Genomic DNA, 18169 nt, shown 5'->3' with positions numbered 1-18169 from the left:
GGGACCCCAATTGGGGTCGCGAGATGATTTCTGGGGGTCGCCAAATCATTTGTTTTAGTCTTTTTGGTCACTTAATGTCTTTTTTTGTTCATTTTGTGTCTTTTTAGGTCATTTCGTGTATTTTTTTTGATCATTTTGTGGTCAATTTGTGTCTTTTTTGGTAATTTGGTTTCCGTTTTTTTGTCATTTTGTCTTTTTGTTGGTCATTTTGTGTCTTTTTGGTCATTTTTATGTCTTTTTTGGTCATTTTGTGTCTTTTTTGGTCATTTTTGTGTCTTTTTTGGTCATTTTGTGTCTTTTTCTGTCATTTTGTGTCTTTTTTGGTCATTTTGTGGTCAATTTGTGTCTTTTTTGGTCATTTTGTTTCCTTTTTTTGGTCATTTTGTTTCTTTTTTGGGTGATCTGAACTGTGCGTGTGAGATTCTGTTCAGTGAGTGGGGGTCATGTTAAATTGGGGATTGCGACTCAAAAAGGTTGAGAACTACTGCATTAGATGATTGCTCATCTTTTTCACCAAAAACTAAACTAAAATAACTGATCAGTCACAAGTCACGTCTCAGGCAAACTGTAAAATATGAAGAGCATCTCCAGGCAAATTATCTGCAGACCTCCAGTCTAATCAGCTCACTATTTATGCCCCTCGAAGATTATTTCCATTTCATTACATTGTCACTCAGCCAGCTTTTGTTTGGCTGAGTCTACATTTGCCTTTGAACATCAACGGCACCTTTTGTCTGAAACTGCTGTAACGTTTCCAGCAATGATCAGATAGCACTTCTGCTATTTTTACTTCTAGATGCAGTGCTGGCCCAGAAAAACAAGATCTGAGTTGATTAGTGAAGCCTGCAAAAACCCTTTGTGGTGCATGTAAAAGGAAGCCTTCATCTTATGACACACAATAGAATTGAAATATGCAGATATAACTAAATATCAGCCTCTCATTCATCCTATTTAAGCACACTAAGAATACCAGCTTTTTCCTTGAACTGCTGAATGAAGGAGACATTTTAAGAAACACATTTATTTTTAGGTTATTGTCAGATGCTTAGTCATTCCGAGAAGGTACGAATGGAGATTAAAGATACACTACCGGTCAAAAGTTTTAGAACAGCCCAATTTTTCCAGTTTTTTATTGAAATTCAAGCAGTTCCAGTCAAATGAACAGCTTGAAAGGGTCCAAAGGTAAGTGGTGAACTGCCAGAGGTAAATAAAAAAAGGTAAGCTTAACCAAAACTGGAAAATAATGTACATTTCAGAATTATACAAGTAGGCCTTTTTCAGGGAACAAGAAATGGGTTAACAACTTAACTCTATGGAGTCTTGGGCTATTTTTGAATTCTTTTCATGTCTTTGTAAGTCATTTTGTGTCTTTTTTTGGTCATTTTGTCTCTTATTTTTTTGTCATTTTGTGTCTTTTTTTGGTCATTTTGTGTCTTTTTTTAGTCCTTTAGTCCAACATAAAATGTGATTTTGAATCTTTTTTTTACTTTCAAACACTATCATGCTCAATAATTAATTTAAAATGTTGCAAATGTGCATTAATTTCAGAGTACACTGAGACATTAAACTGCATCATTTTCAATTAAATTCTGGAAAAGTTGGTGTGTTCTAAAACTTTTGACCGGTAGTGTATATCCAACATCTTCCTGACTCACTCTTCTTTCACTTCATCCTTAATTTTCTCTAAAACACCTCTTCTTTAAACTTATTCAGAAAATGTTTCTGTCAGAGAGCATCCTGCCATCCAGCGGGTGATGGGATCGATGATTAGCTGGGAGAGTCAGCGCTCCAATCACTAGCAATTACTGTTTCAGGTGAAAGTTTATCGAGCAGCATCAGTGTTGCTGAGTGATGAAGTCTGCATGGCTCCTGTATACACGCATATATATATATATATATATATATATATATATATATATATATATATATACCTGAATATGGTCTAATCGTCCATTCTAAGAGGTACTGTTCACTGATTGGAGCCTTAACATTCCCATCCATTGCTGATTTCTCATCATTTCTCCAGGATGAGGATCCCGCCCGTCCCTCCATCAGCCCACTAGTCAGTTAATCAGGCGGGTCCAGCAGCTCCAGCAGCCTGAGGACCAGGAAGCTGGCTGCTGGATCAATGTCCTGATGTCTGAGGGAGACTCGGGGGGCTTCAGGCTCCCTGCAGCAGGCTGTCAGATCCATCATCTCCCTCCACTGGATCCCCTCATCAGCCTCAGCTGAAGAAAAAAGTGGATTCTTTCACCTGCTGGAGATCAAAATCACCTGGAGAGACAAGAGGGGAGATGTCAGAACAGGTTTAAGTCGCTCTACATGCACTGCAGCTTTAATGATCAACACAACTTTAAGTTTTCATGACAAGATAGGTTGGCTAACACAGAGCAGCCAGCATGGCATTAATAAAAAACACAGCAGAAAACAGAACGGGACCCAACTGAAAATGAAATGAAAACACCTCAAGATGTTTATTTATCCTAATACAAAACATTTTGAACAATTTAGTCTAGACGGATTTCAGAATAAAGGCCTCCTATAAGAAGTGAGGAGCATTTATGGGTACAAGTCAGGAACCGGCCTACTTTACATATCTCAAGGGTGCTGAGTCCAAAAAAAATGGTTCCCAAGCGAAATTTTGAGTTTTTGACCTTCTAATTTGTATCAAATGGCCACCAAATTGCCCATCTTGCTCAGTCATTGGACCATTTCCCCTTAGTTTTTTTGTAAGTAGGCAATCAAAGATGAGGAAATTAAGTTTCTGGATCTATAGTCTAGAGTCAGAGCAAGGATATAGTGGAGGCTCAGTGTCTTTTTTATGTATATATATATATGCAAAATACCAACTGGAACATTTAAAAGTGATATTGATTGAATATTTATGTCGGCCTTAAAAAAAAACACACAAATAATGCTTAATTTCACCTTAAAAGTTGGTATTTTGCATATATATAAATATACATAAAAAAGACACTGAGCCTCCACTATATCCTTGCTCTGACCCTAGACTATAGATCCAGAAACTTAATTTCCTCATCTTTGATTGCCTACTTACAAAAAAACTAAGGGGAAATGGTCCAACGACTAAGCAAGATGGGCAATTTGGCCGCCATTTGATATGCAAATGAGAAGGTCAAAAACTCAAAATTTTGCTTGGGAACCATTTTTTTTGGATTCAGCACCCTTGAAATAAGTAAAGTAGGCCGGTTCCTGACTTGTACCCATAAATGCTCCTCACTTTCACTTTTTGGACAATTCCGTCTAGACTAATATGCAAAGTGATAATATTTTATTTATTACTTAATGTGATCAATGATCAATGGAGGAAACTTGTAGGATGAAGTTTCTTCTGAGTCCAGTGAAACAAGTTACAATCTCTGTGAGAGGAACAAGAGAAGAACTTAATTTTTTTTTTTTAAACTCGGCCAACATCAGGAACCCTTTTTTTTAAATTACAGACAACTTTTTTAGTTCTACTGGGTTAATGTGTTTTAGTCTTTTTGGTCATTTTGTGGGTTTTTTAAAAATCATTTTGTGTCTTTTTTTGATCATTTTGTGTCTTTTTTTAGTCATTTTGTGTCTTTTTTTGGTAATTTTGTTTTTCTTTTGGGTCATTTTGTGTCTTTTTTGGTCATTTTGTGTCTTTTTTGGTCATTTTGTTTCTTTTTTGGGTCATTTTGTGTCTTTTTTGACCATTTTGTGGTCAATTTGTGTCTTTTTTTAAGTCATTTTGTGTCTTTTTTGGTAATTTTGTTTTTCTTTTGGGTCATTTTGTGTCTTTTTTGACCACTTTGTGTCTTTTTTGACCACTTTGTGGTCAATTTGTGTCTTTTTTTTAAAGTCATTTTGTGTCTTTTTTTAGTCATTTTGTGTCTTTTTTGGTAATTTTGTGTCTTTTTTTAGTCATTTTGTGTCTTTTTTGGTAGACACATTTTTTTAGACACAACTTTTTTAGTTCTACTGGGCACCAGTAACATTTAGCTGAACTTTGAAACACTAATTTTAGCTGTGGACGGGTCCTGCACTCTGTGTGCTCTCTGCCTCTCTGACAGCTGCAGGAGCTGCAGCCTGAATTATTGAGGAAACGCCATTAAAAGTTTAAGAATGCACCAACTTACAGTAGACACCAGAGAATCATGTTGACATGAATGCAGAAGATAATGTACTAGCTAACCAACTGAAATGTTGAGGTACCTGTCAAAACATTGGGTTGCTTAGTCCAGCTATTCTCAACCTTGGGGTTCTGACCCCAATTGGGGTCACGAGATAATTTCTGGGGGTCGCCAAATCATTTTGGAAGTCAGCTCTGTCTCCACTGTGTTAAAGTGTTTTTGGTCACTTAATGTCTTTTTTTGGTCATTTTGTGGTCAATTTGTTTTTTTTTTTGGTCATTTTGTTTCATTTTTTGGTCATTTTGTGTCTTTTCTGGTCATTTTGTGTCTTTTTTGGTCATTTTGTGTCTTTTTTTGGTAATTTTCTGTTTTTTTTGGGTCATTTTCTGTCTCTTTTTGATCATTTTGTGATCAATTTGTTTCTTTTTGGGTCATTTTGTTTCATTTTTTGGTCATTTTGTGTCTTTTCTGGTTATTTTGTGTCTTTTTTTGGTAATTTTGTGTCTTTTTTGGTCATTTTCTGTCTTTTTTTGGTCATTTTGTTTCTTTTTTGGGTCATTTTGTGTCTTTTTTTAGTCATTTTGGTCATTGTGTGTCTTTTTTGGTCAATTTGTGTATTTTTTTTGGTCATTTTGTGTCTTTTGGGTTATTTAGTGTCTTGTATTTGCACATGTACCTGGCCAATAAAGCTGATAATTCTGATTCTGTCAGTCTTAAGCAAACCTTCAAATACAGTGGAACCAAGAAGGCCGGTGTTTTAAAAGAGACGACACTGAAGAACTGAAAGCATTTTCTGTGCTAATGGAAAAATACTGGATTGTCATGAAAGTCAGCCTGTCTCTGTTGTTTGTCCATTTGTCCTCCTCTGTGGTCACACATGAACCTGGTTCACCTGGTCTCCTGCTGGATTACACTCACTGGGACCACATAAACCTTCATAACAAGTTCAGGACCCTTCATAGTGAAGATTATAGTGGATTTTAGTCCAGATTCATTGAGTCTCAAATTGAAAATTGAGCACAGTGGACATTCAGGGACAGGGACACACACACACACACACACACACACACACACACTGACACACACCTCAACAGCACACCTGACTGGTCTCAAGCCACATAAGCTGATTATGCAGAGGAGGGACACAATTAACAGTAATCAATTTATACAACCAGCTGTCCGTGTAAGCAGACAGTAAGGGTACAGATGGGGCCGGAGCCAGGGGTTGCATAACAGCAAAGCCTCCGTCCAGCTGACTGACGGAGGGACGCTGCTCTCTACCTCCACTAGACAACAACAACAGACTCAGGACAACAACAACAACAACAGACTCACAGTGGCGTCAGGAGAAATAAACGGGGGAATCTGGATCTGTCATGAATACTCATGGCAGAAGCTGAGAATTGATTTTTAGGAGAACTTAATAGCTTTTCCCTTTTTGAATGAGCAGGCCAGATACCGTGTCTGGGCAACACAGACAGCTAGACCAGTAGTTCTCAACCTTGGGGTCGGGACCCCTATTGGGGTCGCGAGATGATTTCTGGGGGTCGCCAAATCATTTTGGAAGTCAGCTCTGTCTCCACTGTGTTAAAGTGTTAATGTGTTTTAGTCTTTTTGTGTCTTTTTTTGATCATTTTGTGTCTTTTTTTTGTCATTTTGTGTCTTTTTTTGGTCATTTTGTGTCTTTTTTGGTCATTTTGTTTCCTTTTTTTGGTCATTTTGTGTCTTTTTTTGATCATTTTATGTCTTTTTGGTCATTTTGTTTCCTTTTTTGTCATTTTGTGGTCAATTTGTGTCTTTTTTTGGTCATTTTGTGTCTTTTTTGGTCATTTTGTTTCCTTTTTTTGGTCATTTTGTGTCTTTTTTTGATCATTTTGTGGTCAATTTGTGTCTTTTTTGGTCAATTTGTGTCTTTTTTTGGTCATTTTATGTCTTTTTTGGTCATTTTGTTTCCTTTTTTGTCATTTTGTGTCTTTTTTGATCATTCTGTGGTCAATTTGTGTCTTTTTTGGTCATTTTGTGTCTTTTTTGGTCAATTTGTGTCTTTTTTTGGTCATTTTGTGTCTTTTTTGGTCATTTTGTTTCCTTTTTTTGGTCATTTTGTGTCTTTTTTTGATCATTTTGTGGTCAATTTGTGTCTTTTTTGGTCAATTTGTGTCTTTTTTTGGTCATTTTATGTCTTTTTTGGTCATTTTGTTTCCTTTTTTGTCATTTTGTGTCTTTTTTGATCATTCTGTGGTCAATTTGTGTCTTTTTTGGTCATTTTGTGTCTTTTTTGGTCAATTTGTGTCTTTTTTTGGTCATTTTGTGTCTTTTTTGGTCGTTTTGTTTCTTTTTTGGGTGATCTGAACTGTGCGTGTGAGATTGTGTTCAGTGAGCGGGGGTCGCGGACAACATGCATGTTAAATTGGGGGTCGCGACTCAAAAAGGTTGAACACTACTGAGCTAGACAACAGACTCCAGACAACTACAGACAATAGGCAACAACAATTAGCAATTACACACCAGGTTAGAAATACAGGATTGTGCAAGAACTCAATTTAATCAGATTCCTGTCATTCCTGCTGTAACCTCAGACAGAGCCGCAGGGCATACAAGCCCTCTTCAATCCAATTAAGAAAAAAAACCCCCAGCATCCTGTATGTTGGCTCACTCAAACAATACAAGGCCAGGTGTTCGGGGCTAGACCGCTGCATACAGACTGACCTGTCTGGGGCACTTTGGCCAGCTGCAACATCAGCTTCTTGTCGTTATGGGCCTTCTGGAACTTCTTGTTCTTGTTCTTGGCCTGCGTCCTGCGAGAGAATAATAAAAAAAAAGTTTAGAAACTCTTTTGAAATAACATATTTATAGAAGTGCCAAGTTAAAAAAAGCCCTTTCTGAGAATGTGTCGTCATCTGTTGTGCTGACTCGGCGGTATTTAAACCTCTGCAGGATGTTCACACCTGGATGTCTCATCGAGTTGTTGAGCTGACATATGAGGTATTTTGAGAGTGAAAAGCCAATCCAGCAGCTCATTGCCTGTGATTTAGCACATAATTAGTACGTCTGATGTGACGTACTGGAGGTGGCACCCACCTGTTAATGTGTGAGACATGACTGATAACTCAAAAATGGCCCTGTAATATTTTCCACCCACTGTTCTGTCTGCAGGATGATAACACTGTGGAAGACTGATAAAGGTGCTACATTTAAAGTTACACGCTCTCTAAAGTTATTACAATTCATTTTTCTTCATTCTTTGCACATCAGACAAGCCTCCTCACTGTCCATTTTTAAAACTCATCTTAAAACCTATTTTTATTCCTTGGCTTTTAACCACGCATGAGACTCTGCTCTTGTTTTTAGTGTTATTTTAAACACATAACAAAAATTCCATGACTTTCTTAAAACTCATAAGGATTTAAATTGACTTTTCCGGGTCTGGAAAATAAGATCTTGAAATTCTATGTCTTTTCCAGGTTATCCATTATTGATTACCGCATGATTCTTTGTAGAGAAACTGATCAATTAGTCGACAAAATTCTAAGAATTTCTGTAGTCGAGGACAGCCTCAATCATGTCCTGTAAAAAGACATTTAATTCATATAACCATCTATTTATTTCTACCATTGCACTAACTAACTAACCTTGTACATATTTTTCTAATGTTTTTTTTGCGATTTTTAATATTTAGTATTTGTATTTCTATATTTTTGTATGAGAACAAGCAAACCAGAGTCAAATTGCTACTATTTGCACATGTACCTGGCCAATAAAGCTGATTATTCTGATTCTGTCAGTCTAATGCAAACCTTCAGATAGAGTGGAACAAAGAAGGCCGGTGTTTAAAAGAGAAGACACGGAAGAACTGAAAGCATTTTCTGTGCTAATGGAAAAATACTGGATTGTCATGAAAGTCATTATGGTTTGCTTTTATTTATTGTTTTTTAAATTGCCTTTTAAAAAGCAATGAATCTATTTATTTTAGTGTTTATTTCCTGTTTTATTTATTTTATTGTCTCTTGTTCTGTTTGTTTATGTACAGCACTTTGTTGCGGCTGTTGTTGTTTTAAAGTGCTTCACAAATAAAGTTGAGTTGAGTTGAGTAAATAAATGTTTGTACCAAATTCTTTGCCAATCTGTTAAATATTTTTCTCTAAACCAGAAATGTCACCTTCATAGAAGCACTAAAGAAAAGGTCAGTGGTCACCAAAGTAAGAGAGATTTAATCCTGAGGGCTCCATGCAATGCTTCAAAAATATGGTTGAAAGAAAGAAGCTACAAATTGTGAAAATGTGCAAGATATGTCACAATCTCCGCTTTCTGTTTCTGAGTTATGCTGATGAATTATGATGCCCTACAAAGCAAAAAGGCAGTAACTGCATTTTTGGTAAAAAAAAAAAAAAGAGTTATTATCATTTTCATGACCTTCAAGGCATCCTTTGTTATGTGACAAAGCATCTTATCTCAAATGTGTGTCGTTTTGGAGAAAAATGGTAGTCGTTTGTACAGTAACTGCAAAAAGCCCTAGTGAAAGAAAGCAAGAGTACAGTAACATCTATTACTGTATTCTTGTTATGTTTTACCTAACAAAAAAATGGAGACGTTTTGTGAGGTGACCTTGACCTTTGTCACAGAAATCTAATGAGTTCATCCTTTAATCCAAGTGTACGTCCTGCAAAATGTAAAGAAATACCCTGAAGGTGTTCATATAAAAAAATTAAATACATTGTAAGGGCCTAATTAGCAAAAATAATCAATTCATGGCAGGAGGTTAAAATATCATTATATTAAACAAATTGTGGCCAACTGGGGCTAAAGAAAGAGTTTAAGAATCCATTCAGTCACACACTGCGACAAGTGAGGGAATACAAAAAGCCTTTTTATTCCCTTAAATCAGGGGGGGGCAATTAATTTTCCCAAGGGGCCACATGACCAACACCACGAAGGCTGCAGGCGCCGGACCAAAACTCTGAACTGAATTCTGCTCAATATTAATGTAATCGCTTTATAAAATATTGTAAATTATCTGGTTTTGAGCTGCTACTGATAGGAACACATGTTATGATGAGACTGTTAATGTGGAGTAAATCAAGTATAGCAGTAAAAAGTAGTAAATACTCCAATCACTATATCACTTTAACATTTATTTTAAACACAACTGTAAATGACCTTTAGCAAGGTTCCTATTTATGTTTTTGTATTATATAGCTTGTTTTTCATGTTTGTACATTTTCAAGGTGTTTTACAATGTTGTGATGCTTTTATTTTGAAAAGATGCCGTCCAGTGTAAAACGGGTGCTTTAATTTTGAAAGGTAGTGACAGGAAATAACCGGTAGAACGGTTAAATGAAAAAACGAACGGTAAATAATAACGAGTGCGTAGTAATTCATATAAAGTTGATATAAAGTATCTAAAGGCTTCTATAGTGGCTGACTGACAGGACACAAGGTTTGTTAAAGTTTATTTATTCTGTCATACATATTAGTGGCTATGTTTGTTGTCTTAACTATTAGTCAGGCGGCTTAGCTAAATAAAGGGGACACGCTGGACAAAAGCACCAAATTTTTTCCACGTGCTCTCTGTCACCATAGGTTTCAATTTTTGATAGGAGCCACTTCATCAAGATTGCAGATCGGAGATGGCACCCATATAAAATCTATGAGAACCAATATATCTTCTAAGCCACTTAGAAGGTCAATCTTAGTGTCAAAATATACATTTTCTGGGTCAAAGAATAATTTAAAGCTACTGAGAATATCACTAGATGATCAAATAGATATGTTCATTTTGGCCATGTATTTACATAATTATTAGATTCCAAACATTTTCAGCTCAGGATTCTCTGCTGCAGCACTTGAAGCAAGTTGCCTACCAGTCTGGGTGAAAATTAACATTTCTATTTGATCAAATAATCATCTAGTGATATTCTCAACAGCTTAAAATGATTCCTGGACCCAGAAAATGTAGATTTTGACACCAAGATTGACCTTCTGAGTGGCTTGGAAGATGTATTGGTTCTCATAGACTTTATATGGGTGCCATCTCCGATCGGCCATCTTGATGAAGTGGCTCCTACCAAAAATTTAAACCTATGGTGATAGAGAGCACGTGGAAAAAATGTGGTGCTTTTGTCCAGCGTGTCCCCTTTATTTAGCTAAGCCACCTGACTATATAGTAAAAGTGCTTGTTAGCTCTAGTGCTAATGATAAAGTTTGCTATTTTTTTGCCTTAAGTCTTTCTCTCTGGTGCCTACGAGAATGAATAATGTGTTTGGGAACGGTATTGTGTCTGTGTGAGAGTGAGGGAGGAAGACGAAGAGGACGAAGGCTGCTGTGGAGTAAAGGCTGTCGACAAGGTGTCCAATTATCCCAAAGAGAGAAAAACAGAGTCAGATGATGAGCGTAGCAGCCCGAGGCAGCAGGACAGATGTACGGAGACGGAGCGGGAAAGTCATTTTGTATCTAATGTCAGAGATAAATGGAGGAAAAACTCTGGCACACTAATAAAACTTTTACAATCTTATAATCTCTTATGTGTGTGCACCTTCTGTTTGGACTGTTTTATAATGTATGCACATGCAGGAGTTAATGTTCAGTGCATGGCGGCATGTCAACACCATAAAAGGACATAAAGATCCTACAGCGCTGCAGAAACACAGACAGAGAGACGCAGATTGATGAACAATTCAAACAGAAAAAGAGGCACAGACTGCAGATGGTGCACTGTTAAAAATCTTCGTAGAAATAACAGTAAAACACTGTCAAATACATCAGAAATAGGGCGTAAAATAAAAAATTGTATATCACCATATTAGACACTTTTAATTAATCAAAATCAAATCAAAGAATAGCACAAAACTTTTACTTTTTTCTGCCATAAAGTGGAAGAAACACACAGTTTTGCTGTAAAAATATAACATTTTCATGCAAAATTTATGGAGAAATACCATGATGTGTGAATGAATGACACAATTACCCTAAAAATAACAGGAATACTCAGTCTAAATTACAGTTTTTGCTGATATTTACATTTAAATTTAGAAAAGAAAATCCACTCACTGTAATTTTTACGGTGAAGTTCTGGCAACCACAGCTGCCGGTATTTTACCGTAAATTAAACAGATTTTTTTTACAGTGTGGTTACTAAGTGGAAAGTATGACTTTGGAACTATTACATAATATTTGGGTAAAATGAAGACACTGCATGATTATTTAGTTCTGAATTAGAGATGTTATGAAAAAAAGATAGCATCATAAATAAAAAAAGACCACAGTGTTGCTCCTGAGACTTGTAGTCTAGACGGAATTGTCCAAAAAGTGAAGTGAGGAGCATTTATGGGTACAAGTCAGGAACCGGCCTACTTTACTTATTTCAAGGGTGCTGAATCCAAAAAAAATGGTTCCCAAGCGAAATTTTGAGTTTTTGACCTTCTCATTTGCATATCAATATGGCGGCCAAATTGCCCATCTTGCTCAGTTGTTGGACCATTTTCTTTTTTTTTGTAAGTAGGCAATCAAGATGAGGAAATTAAGTTTCTAGATCTATAGTCTAGGGTCAGAGCAAAGATATAGTGGAGGCTCAGTGTCTTTTTTATGTATATATATATATATATATATATATATATGCAAAATACCAACTTTTAAGGTGAAATTAAGCATTATTTGTGTGGTTTTTTTTTAAAGCCGACATAACTATTCAATCAATATCACTTTTAAATGTTCCAGTTGGTATTTTGCATATATATATATACATAAAAAAGACACTGAGCCTCCACTATATCCTTGCTCTGACTCTAGACTATAGATCCAGAAACTTAATTTCCTCATCTTTGATTGCCTACTTACAAAAAAAATGGTCCAACAACTGAGCAAGATGGGCAATTGGCCATTTGATACAAATTAGAAGGTCAAAAACTCAAAATTTCGCTTGGGAACCTTTTTTTTTGGACTCAGCACCCTTGAGATATGTAAGGTAGGCTGGTTCCTGACTTGTACCCATAAATGCTCCTCACTTCTTATAGGAGGCCTTTATTCTGAAATCCGTCTAGACTATTGGGCGAACTTCATGTGTGTGTGTGAGTGTGTGTGCACAATCAAAGGTGTTCCTGCATGCAGGTGTGTGAACTCACGGGGGGGCGTGGCGGTATTTGTTCAGCAGGAAGGTGGACAGGTCCTGGAGGATCGGCTGGCTGTGCAGAGCCACAAACTGCTCCCGACAGATCTGACAGGAGAGAGAAACCAACTTTGAGTTACTCTAAAAACTTGACCGACAAGCTCAAGCAATCCTGCCTCGGCTGTCTGTCTTATCCATTCTTAACCCATAAGAACCCACACGGGTATCACAAACATTTTAAATGTTCTAGTAATTTTTTTGTGTCTTTTTTTAGTCATTTTGTGTCTTTTTTTTAGTCATTTTGTGTCTTTTTTTGGTAATTTTGTTTTTCTTTTGGGTCATTTTGTGTCTTTTTTGGTCATTCTGTGTCTTTTTTTGATCATTTTGTGGTCAATTTCTGTCTTTTTTGGTCATTTTGTTTCCCTTTTTGGTCATTTTGTGTCTTTTCTGGGCATTTTGTGGTCAATTTGTGTCTTTTTTTTAGTCATTTTGTGTCTTTTTTGGTAATTTTGTTTCTTTTTTGGGTCATTTTGTGTCTTTTTTTGGTCATTTTGTGTCTTTTTTGGTCATTTTGTGGTCAATTTCTGTCTTTTTTGGTCCTTTTATTTCCCTTTTTTGGTCATTTTGTGTCTGTTTTTCAATGAAAATTGAAAATACATATAAAAAGACAAATGGATGTCAATTTGGGATAAGTATTACACCATGGTCTGGATCTTCAGGCCATCTGCATTGGCTCTCTGTGGCTGTGAGAAAAAAATATACGTAAGAACATTTCTTTACATTAAAATGTCTAATTTATCATTAGTGTAGGCCCAAAGCTATTTGTATTCTTCAATTGTAAAAATGTATAGCTTATATTTAGCAATACATTTTTCCCCCCACATTTTAGTCAACTTAATGTGCATCATAGCTTACGAAAAGTAATCGCCTTAAGCTCTAAGTTTTTTCAACTTCAAGGCACGTTTTGAATTTTCCATAACTAGGCTAGCTTTTGATTCCAAATTTGCACTTGGGTTCTCGCTACATTCTGACAAAATCATATTAATAAATACTCATTATGACCTATTGGAAATGCTGGTAGGCTAATTAAGACTTAGAAGGTTGTTTCATCTTCATTGTAAGGTTTCAAATAATGTTTGCGGCTCCATTCCAACATATTTTGTCTCTTTTTGTCCAACAATGGCTCTTTGTTTAATAAAGGTTGCTGATCCCTGCTCTAGGTGAACACTCAATTCTGATTGGCTGCAGGGTGGCCATTAATTCCTGATAATGGACACCTGGTCCGGCATTAACCCTTACTTATCCATCAGCCACACAGAATTACAAAAAGATACTGCAAACATTTTCATCCAAAGCCGTCAGTCTGTCTCATCGACCAGCTGGCACCAAGTCCACACACAAACTCTGAACACCACTCAAGCTGATTATAAAGCTTGATAAACTTTTGCATTATTCATTCAAGATAAACAGACAGTAACAAAAAAAAAAGCATCTCTGCCTCACTGGTTTCTGTGCAAAACTATCCACCACCTTATTAAACTTGTGGCTCTGAGCAGATCAGTAGAGCTAACAGGGAGGTTTCCCTCTTTAAACCAAGGTTATTATAGTTAACGAAAACTAACGAAATAACGAAAACTAGAAATTGAAGCTAGCTGAAACTGTATTGCGTGGTTACAAAACTAACTAAAACTAACTAAAATTATAGTGAAAATGTCCTTAGTTTTCGTTTTGGTCAACTTTTTTCATTCATAATTCAGTGTTTCTATTTGAACATGCAACACATGGTGAATATGTTTACTGAGACTGGGATGTTTACACTAGAACCAAAATACAAAACACCCAGAACTGTAAGAGTTAATAACCTAATTGGGGCTGAGATGGATAATAAAAGGAAATAAACGCAAAATGTATTATGACCTCTTTGAATCTGGCACCCAACACATAGCCCATTACAAAAAAACTAAAACTAACACTAAAACTAATAAAAACTAAACTAAAACTAGAAAACTCACTCTAAAAACGAACTAAAACTAACTGAATTTGAAAACAAAAATTCACAACGAAATTAAAACTAAAACTAATGAAAAATCCAAAACTATTATAACCTTGCTTTAAACACTGGACGTTTTCCATGCATTACTTTTGTGCTTCATGCAGTTTAAAGAACAAAAACAGACACAATTGTCGCGCTGATCTTTTCATCAGCTCTCAGTGAATCTGGTTTGTTTTCTAACAATGACGTCACTCTACAGCAGACAGCCTGGTGGTTCACAAAACGGGCGGATGAAGGAAGGATCAGTTGCCATTAATATAATGAGCTTTTCATGTGCTTAGGTGTTGACTAAGATATTGAATACCTCTCCTCTGCCGCTGTGTTCAATTACCTGTGTAATGAAGGAGGCGTAGACTCACGTCAGGAGAATATGAGCCAGAATAAATGTACGGAGAGGGAACTGCTTCATTGCTTCCAACTCCTCGGAGATTGGATGAAGACATAAAAGTGTGACTGTGCTCTGAAGCTACATCTACAGAGAACTGGGACTTTATGGTAATTTGATCCATTTTATGCGACGCTGTGTCTCAGTCTGGGCCTGTTGACAAGCTAGTTTCAGCAGGCGGGGGCAGACAGCACAACAGGCTGTCTGATGGCTCTACCTGCAGCCTGCAGCCTGTAAATGTATGAAACTGTAGAAAGGTTTAGTTTGTTTTAGTGGCCTCACTAAGCTAATGGTGCTACTTTAGCAGAAGCACTAAAGAAAAGAATGTAAAGGCAAGAGAGAGCCTGGAGAATGAATCACTTGTGACATCTAACGCTTCAATTAATGAGCAGAAAAAGGTGAATTCTACACCCGGATGATACATGATGAGATACGATGAAACAGCTCTGGAAAGGTAATGAGGACAAGGAATGGTGAAAGACTTTGTACAGGTGGGAGGAAGAACAAAAAGGCTGCACTGATACCTTATTCATGGTGTCCACGGTGATGGCGTGGGTCCAGAAACAGTCATGAACCGAGACAAATGTCAGGCCAGCACTGAGAGGGAACAGAGAGACACAGAGAACACATGCAGGGATACAAATCAAAGGAAGAACATAACAGAAACAGTAGACAGTCATTAAATATACGGGGGAAAAATCGTGTATTACAGCAACAATAATTGGTAAACTGTGGTGAAAGTTCACTCACAGACAGTTTGAGTTTCAAGAGACCCAAATACCCCCACTTGTGAATTTTGAAGTTTTTACGTGCCCTTAAAAAGCTGTTTAACAAGTGGCTAAATGCCACTACAGTGACATTAAATGCTGGTCAGAAACTCTCTCATTAGTCCAGCTTTCAGCCTCTAGAAATGTTTTTTTAATGCTCTTGCAAACTTTTGTAGATTGTAAATTATTTTAATTAACTTTATTTAATACTTCCAACACGCTAACACGCTAACAGTCGTGACGTTCAATAGTGGTGTCAACAATAATCGATTCGGCGATGCATCGCAATGCGGGGCATGCACGATTCAGCATCGATGCGGCAAAGTGCCATAATCGATTATGTTTATTTCCTGTCCTCCAGGGGAAAGTTGTGGGGGCCAGGGTGGGAATTTGCCCCACACTCTGGCCTTGATGCCCTGTGAAAAAATGTTCAATTTACGGCCAAGGTGGCCTTTGCGCCCCTGTCAAAGTTGCAGTAAACACAACGCTAACCCGACCCACTCCCCGTCCTTTGAGATGTGTGCATCAACACATGGCTCATTGAATATTCTAATGAGCCATGTGTTGATGCAGCACAGGTAAGCTAGCAGGACAAGCTGTTTTGATGTGTTGTGACTGAAGTATGTGGTAGTATTTGACAGGACTTAACATTTACGTTTTTATAGAAAGTACTATTGATAGGTAATTACCATTGTATTTGCCTATTTAAAGTCGACTCGTTAACGTTACATTTTTGCGTCATGAAAACTAGCATAGCTAGCTAGGTGGGATAGCGCTAACGTCTTCCCTACCTCAGGAACAAGGGCTCCACATTTAGCTGATGTAGACTTCACCTCAGCAGGTTCCTTTTTATGGCAGGAGGAGGCATTTCTCTTTCCTTACTCTGAGATGAACTCAGGCAGGAGATTCATTTTGCCATCTTTTCAAAATATAGCCAATAAAATCTATTGTTATTAGGCCTATCTGATTGCTTGTATCGCCTCATGACTGACGAAAAATGTCCCTTGTTGTGTGCAGTATAATTGTGATGCATCGTAGAATCGAATTGAATCGAATCGTTACCTGGTGAATCGTAATCGAATCGAATTGTGAGGGCAGTGCCAATGCACACCCCTAAAAAAAAAAACATTATTTCTTTTGCTCTCTAAAGGTAACAGGGAATAGAAGTGTTTGAGATATCCATGCACAGTGTGTTGAATGATACCTGTAGCAGTGGAGTGAAGTCAGCATCATGTGTGTTGAATCCAGAGAGTGGATGAAGTTTGGAGGAAAGGCATTCTTCTGTTTAACTGTGTCTGGCATCCTGAGAAGAGACACAAAGCCAAACACACATGTATCAAACACACTTCCTGCTACTTTCTCTGAAGTGTCCTCGTTATGAACCAGGCTGATAATTCCCAGGGAGACAGTTAGCAATTGTATATTTTTATTCCTTTTTTTAGTCTGTGCACTACTCGACAGACAGCATGGTTATTGCATTAAACACCCCTTGAGGATGATTTAAAGTTTGATAATGTTACAGTAAAAATGCAGATTAAGTAAAAGATGATTTGAAAACATAATCAGTGAAGTAACAATCATGAAGGCTTTGTGCAAATAGTACAATGCACCGCACACTGTCGAAAATGAGCACTATCTATTTCACATACACACTGTACTGCTACAGAGCTAACTGTTAGCCTGTTAGCACATACACACTGTACTGCTAGAGCTAACTGTAGCTAACTGCCGCTAACGAGGTCGGCCGGCAAGAGGCTCTTGTTAACAAGCCGGCCGACCTCGTTAGCGCTCGTTAAGACGGAGTCGCTGGATTTGTCTCCAGTCGTTAATGAGGAGATATTGATTTTGATATTGACAGATATTGATTTCTTACGGCACAGCGGTTGGGAATCACTGCCATAGGGAACCGGGTTACTGCTCCCATATTATTGGGCTATACCTTGTGTCAGAGTTGCATGTACCCCATGCACACCGTTTGACCATTTTAAACTTAAAATCTCAAGAAAAAACACATAAAAACGACTGAAAACGGACTAACTCCAATGCATTTCAATGATGTGGAAGCAGAGAATGTCCGAGTGTATTGAGTTAGCTATGCGCACTGTGATTGGCTCATCGCGTTTGGGGGTGTGGCTTAGCCATAGGTGAATAGAGATGTTCAAGCTCGTTATAGTCTTTGCTCTCCTTTGAATTATTTTTTCCCATTCTTTTTGTAGTTTGTATTGTTTCAAGGTCGAAAGGTTTGATGGGAAGTATTACTAACATATTAACAGATGTAGCACTATTAGTGGCTGCATCATTCATAACAATAATAATAATAATAATCTCACCCTATCCTTTCCTTGCTATGAGAGTCTTCAGACTACTTTGAAAAGGTCTGTTTGTGTGCATGGATTTCAACATCAATATTTATTTTCTGTTTTGTGACCCCCAGGAGACTCTGTGGCTCTGTGCTTTCTAAACAATAGTCAATATGAGAGCAGACAAATATAGAAGTGATATAAAAGAAATAGTACAAGGTAATATAAATGCAATGCTGCTGCTACTGATGATGGAACTGGCAGTAAAAAAAAACAAAAAAAAAACGTATCCTGCCAATCTGTATCCCCATGTTCCCATTACCCTGAGCCTGTGCCATTCAAATCCTCTGGGCTGCCACAGACCAGAACGCTCTTCTAATGGGAATGGAGACAGAGCGGAGAGAGCTAAAACACACACACACACACACACACACACACACACACACACACA

At 37.3% G+C, this 18169-nt stretch overlaps 1 protein-coding gene across 1 annotated transcript in view; it reads right to left on the bottom strand.

The window, feature by feature from the left end:
- Nucleotides 1–1005: 1005 nt before the first annotated feature.
- Nucleotides 1006–18169, bottom strand: part of polrmt (polymerase (RNA) mitochondrial (DNA directed)) — a 90422-nt gene continuing 73258 nt past the window's right edge. Inside the window, exons 17-21 of the mRNA XM_059341990.1 lie at nt 16623–16721; nt 15176–15248; nt 12230–12321; nt 6822–6910; nt 1006–2274 (exon numbers count right to left, since the gene is read on the bottom strand). Of these exons, the coding sequence (XP_059197973.1) occupies nt 2225–2274; nt 6822–6910; nt 12230–12321; nt 15176–15248; nt 16623–16721 (403 nt within the window). The 3' untranslated portion in view covers nt 1006–2224. The remainder of the gene's footprint in view (nt 2275–6821; nt 6911–12229; nt 12322–15175; nt 15249–16622; nt 16722–18169) is intronic.

Source organism: Centropristis striata, chromosome 9 (assembly GCF_030273125.1).
Source record: "Centropristis striata isolate RG_2023a ecotype Rhode Island chromosome 9, C.striata_1.0, whole genome shotgun sequence".
Lineage (NCBI taxonomy): Eukaryota > Metazoa > Chordata > Actinopteri > Perciformes > Serranidae > Centropristis > Centropristis striata.
The sequence above is the reverse complement of the archived record's forward strand: the minus strand, read 5'-3'. Positions and strand labels throughout refer to the sequence as shown.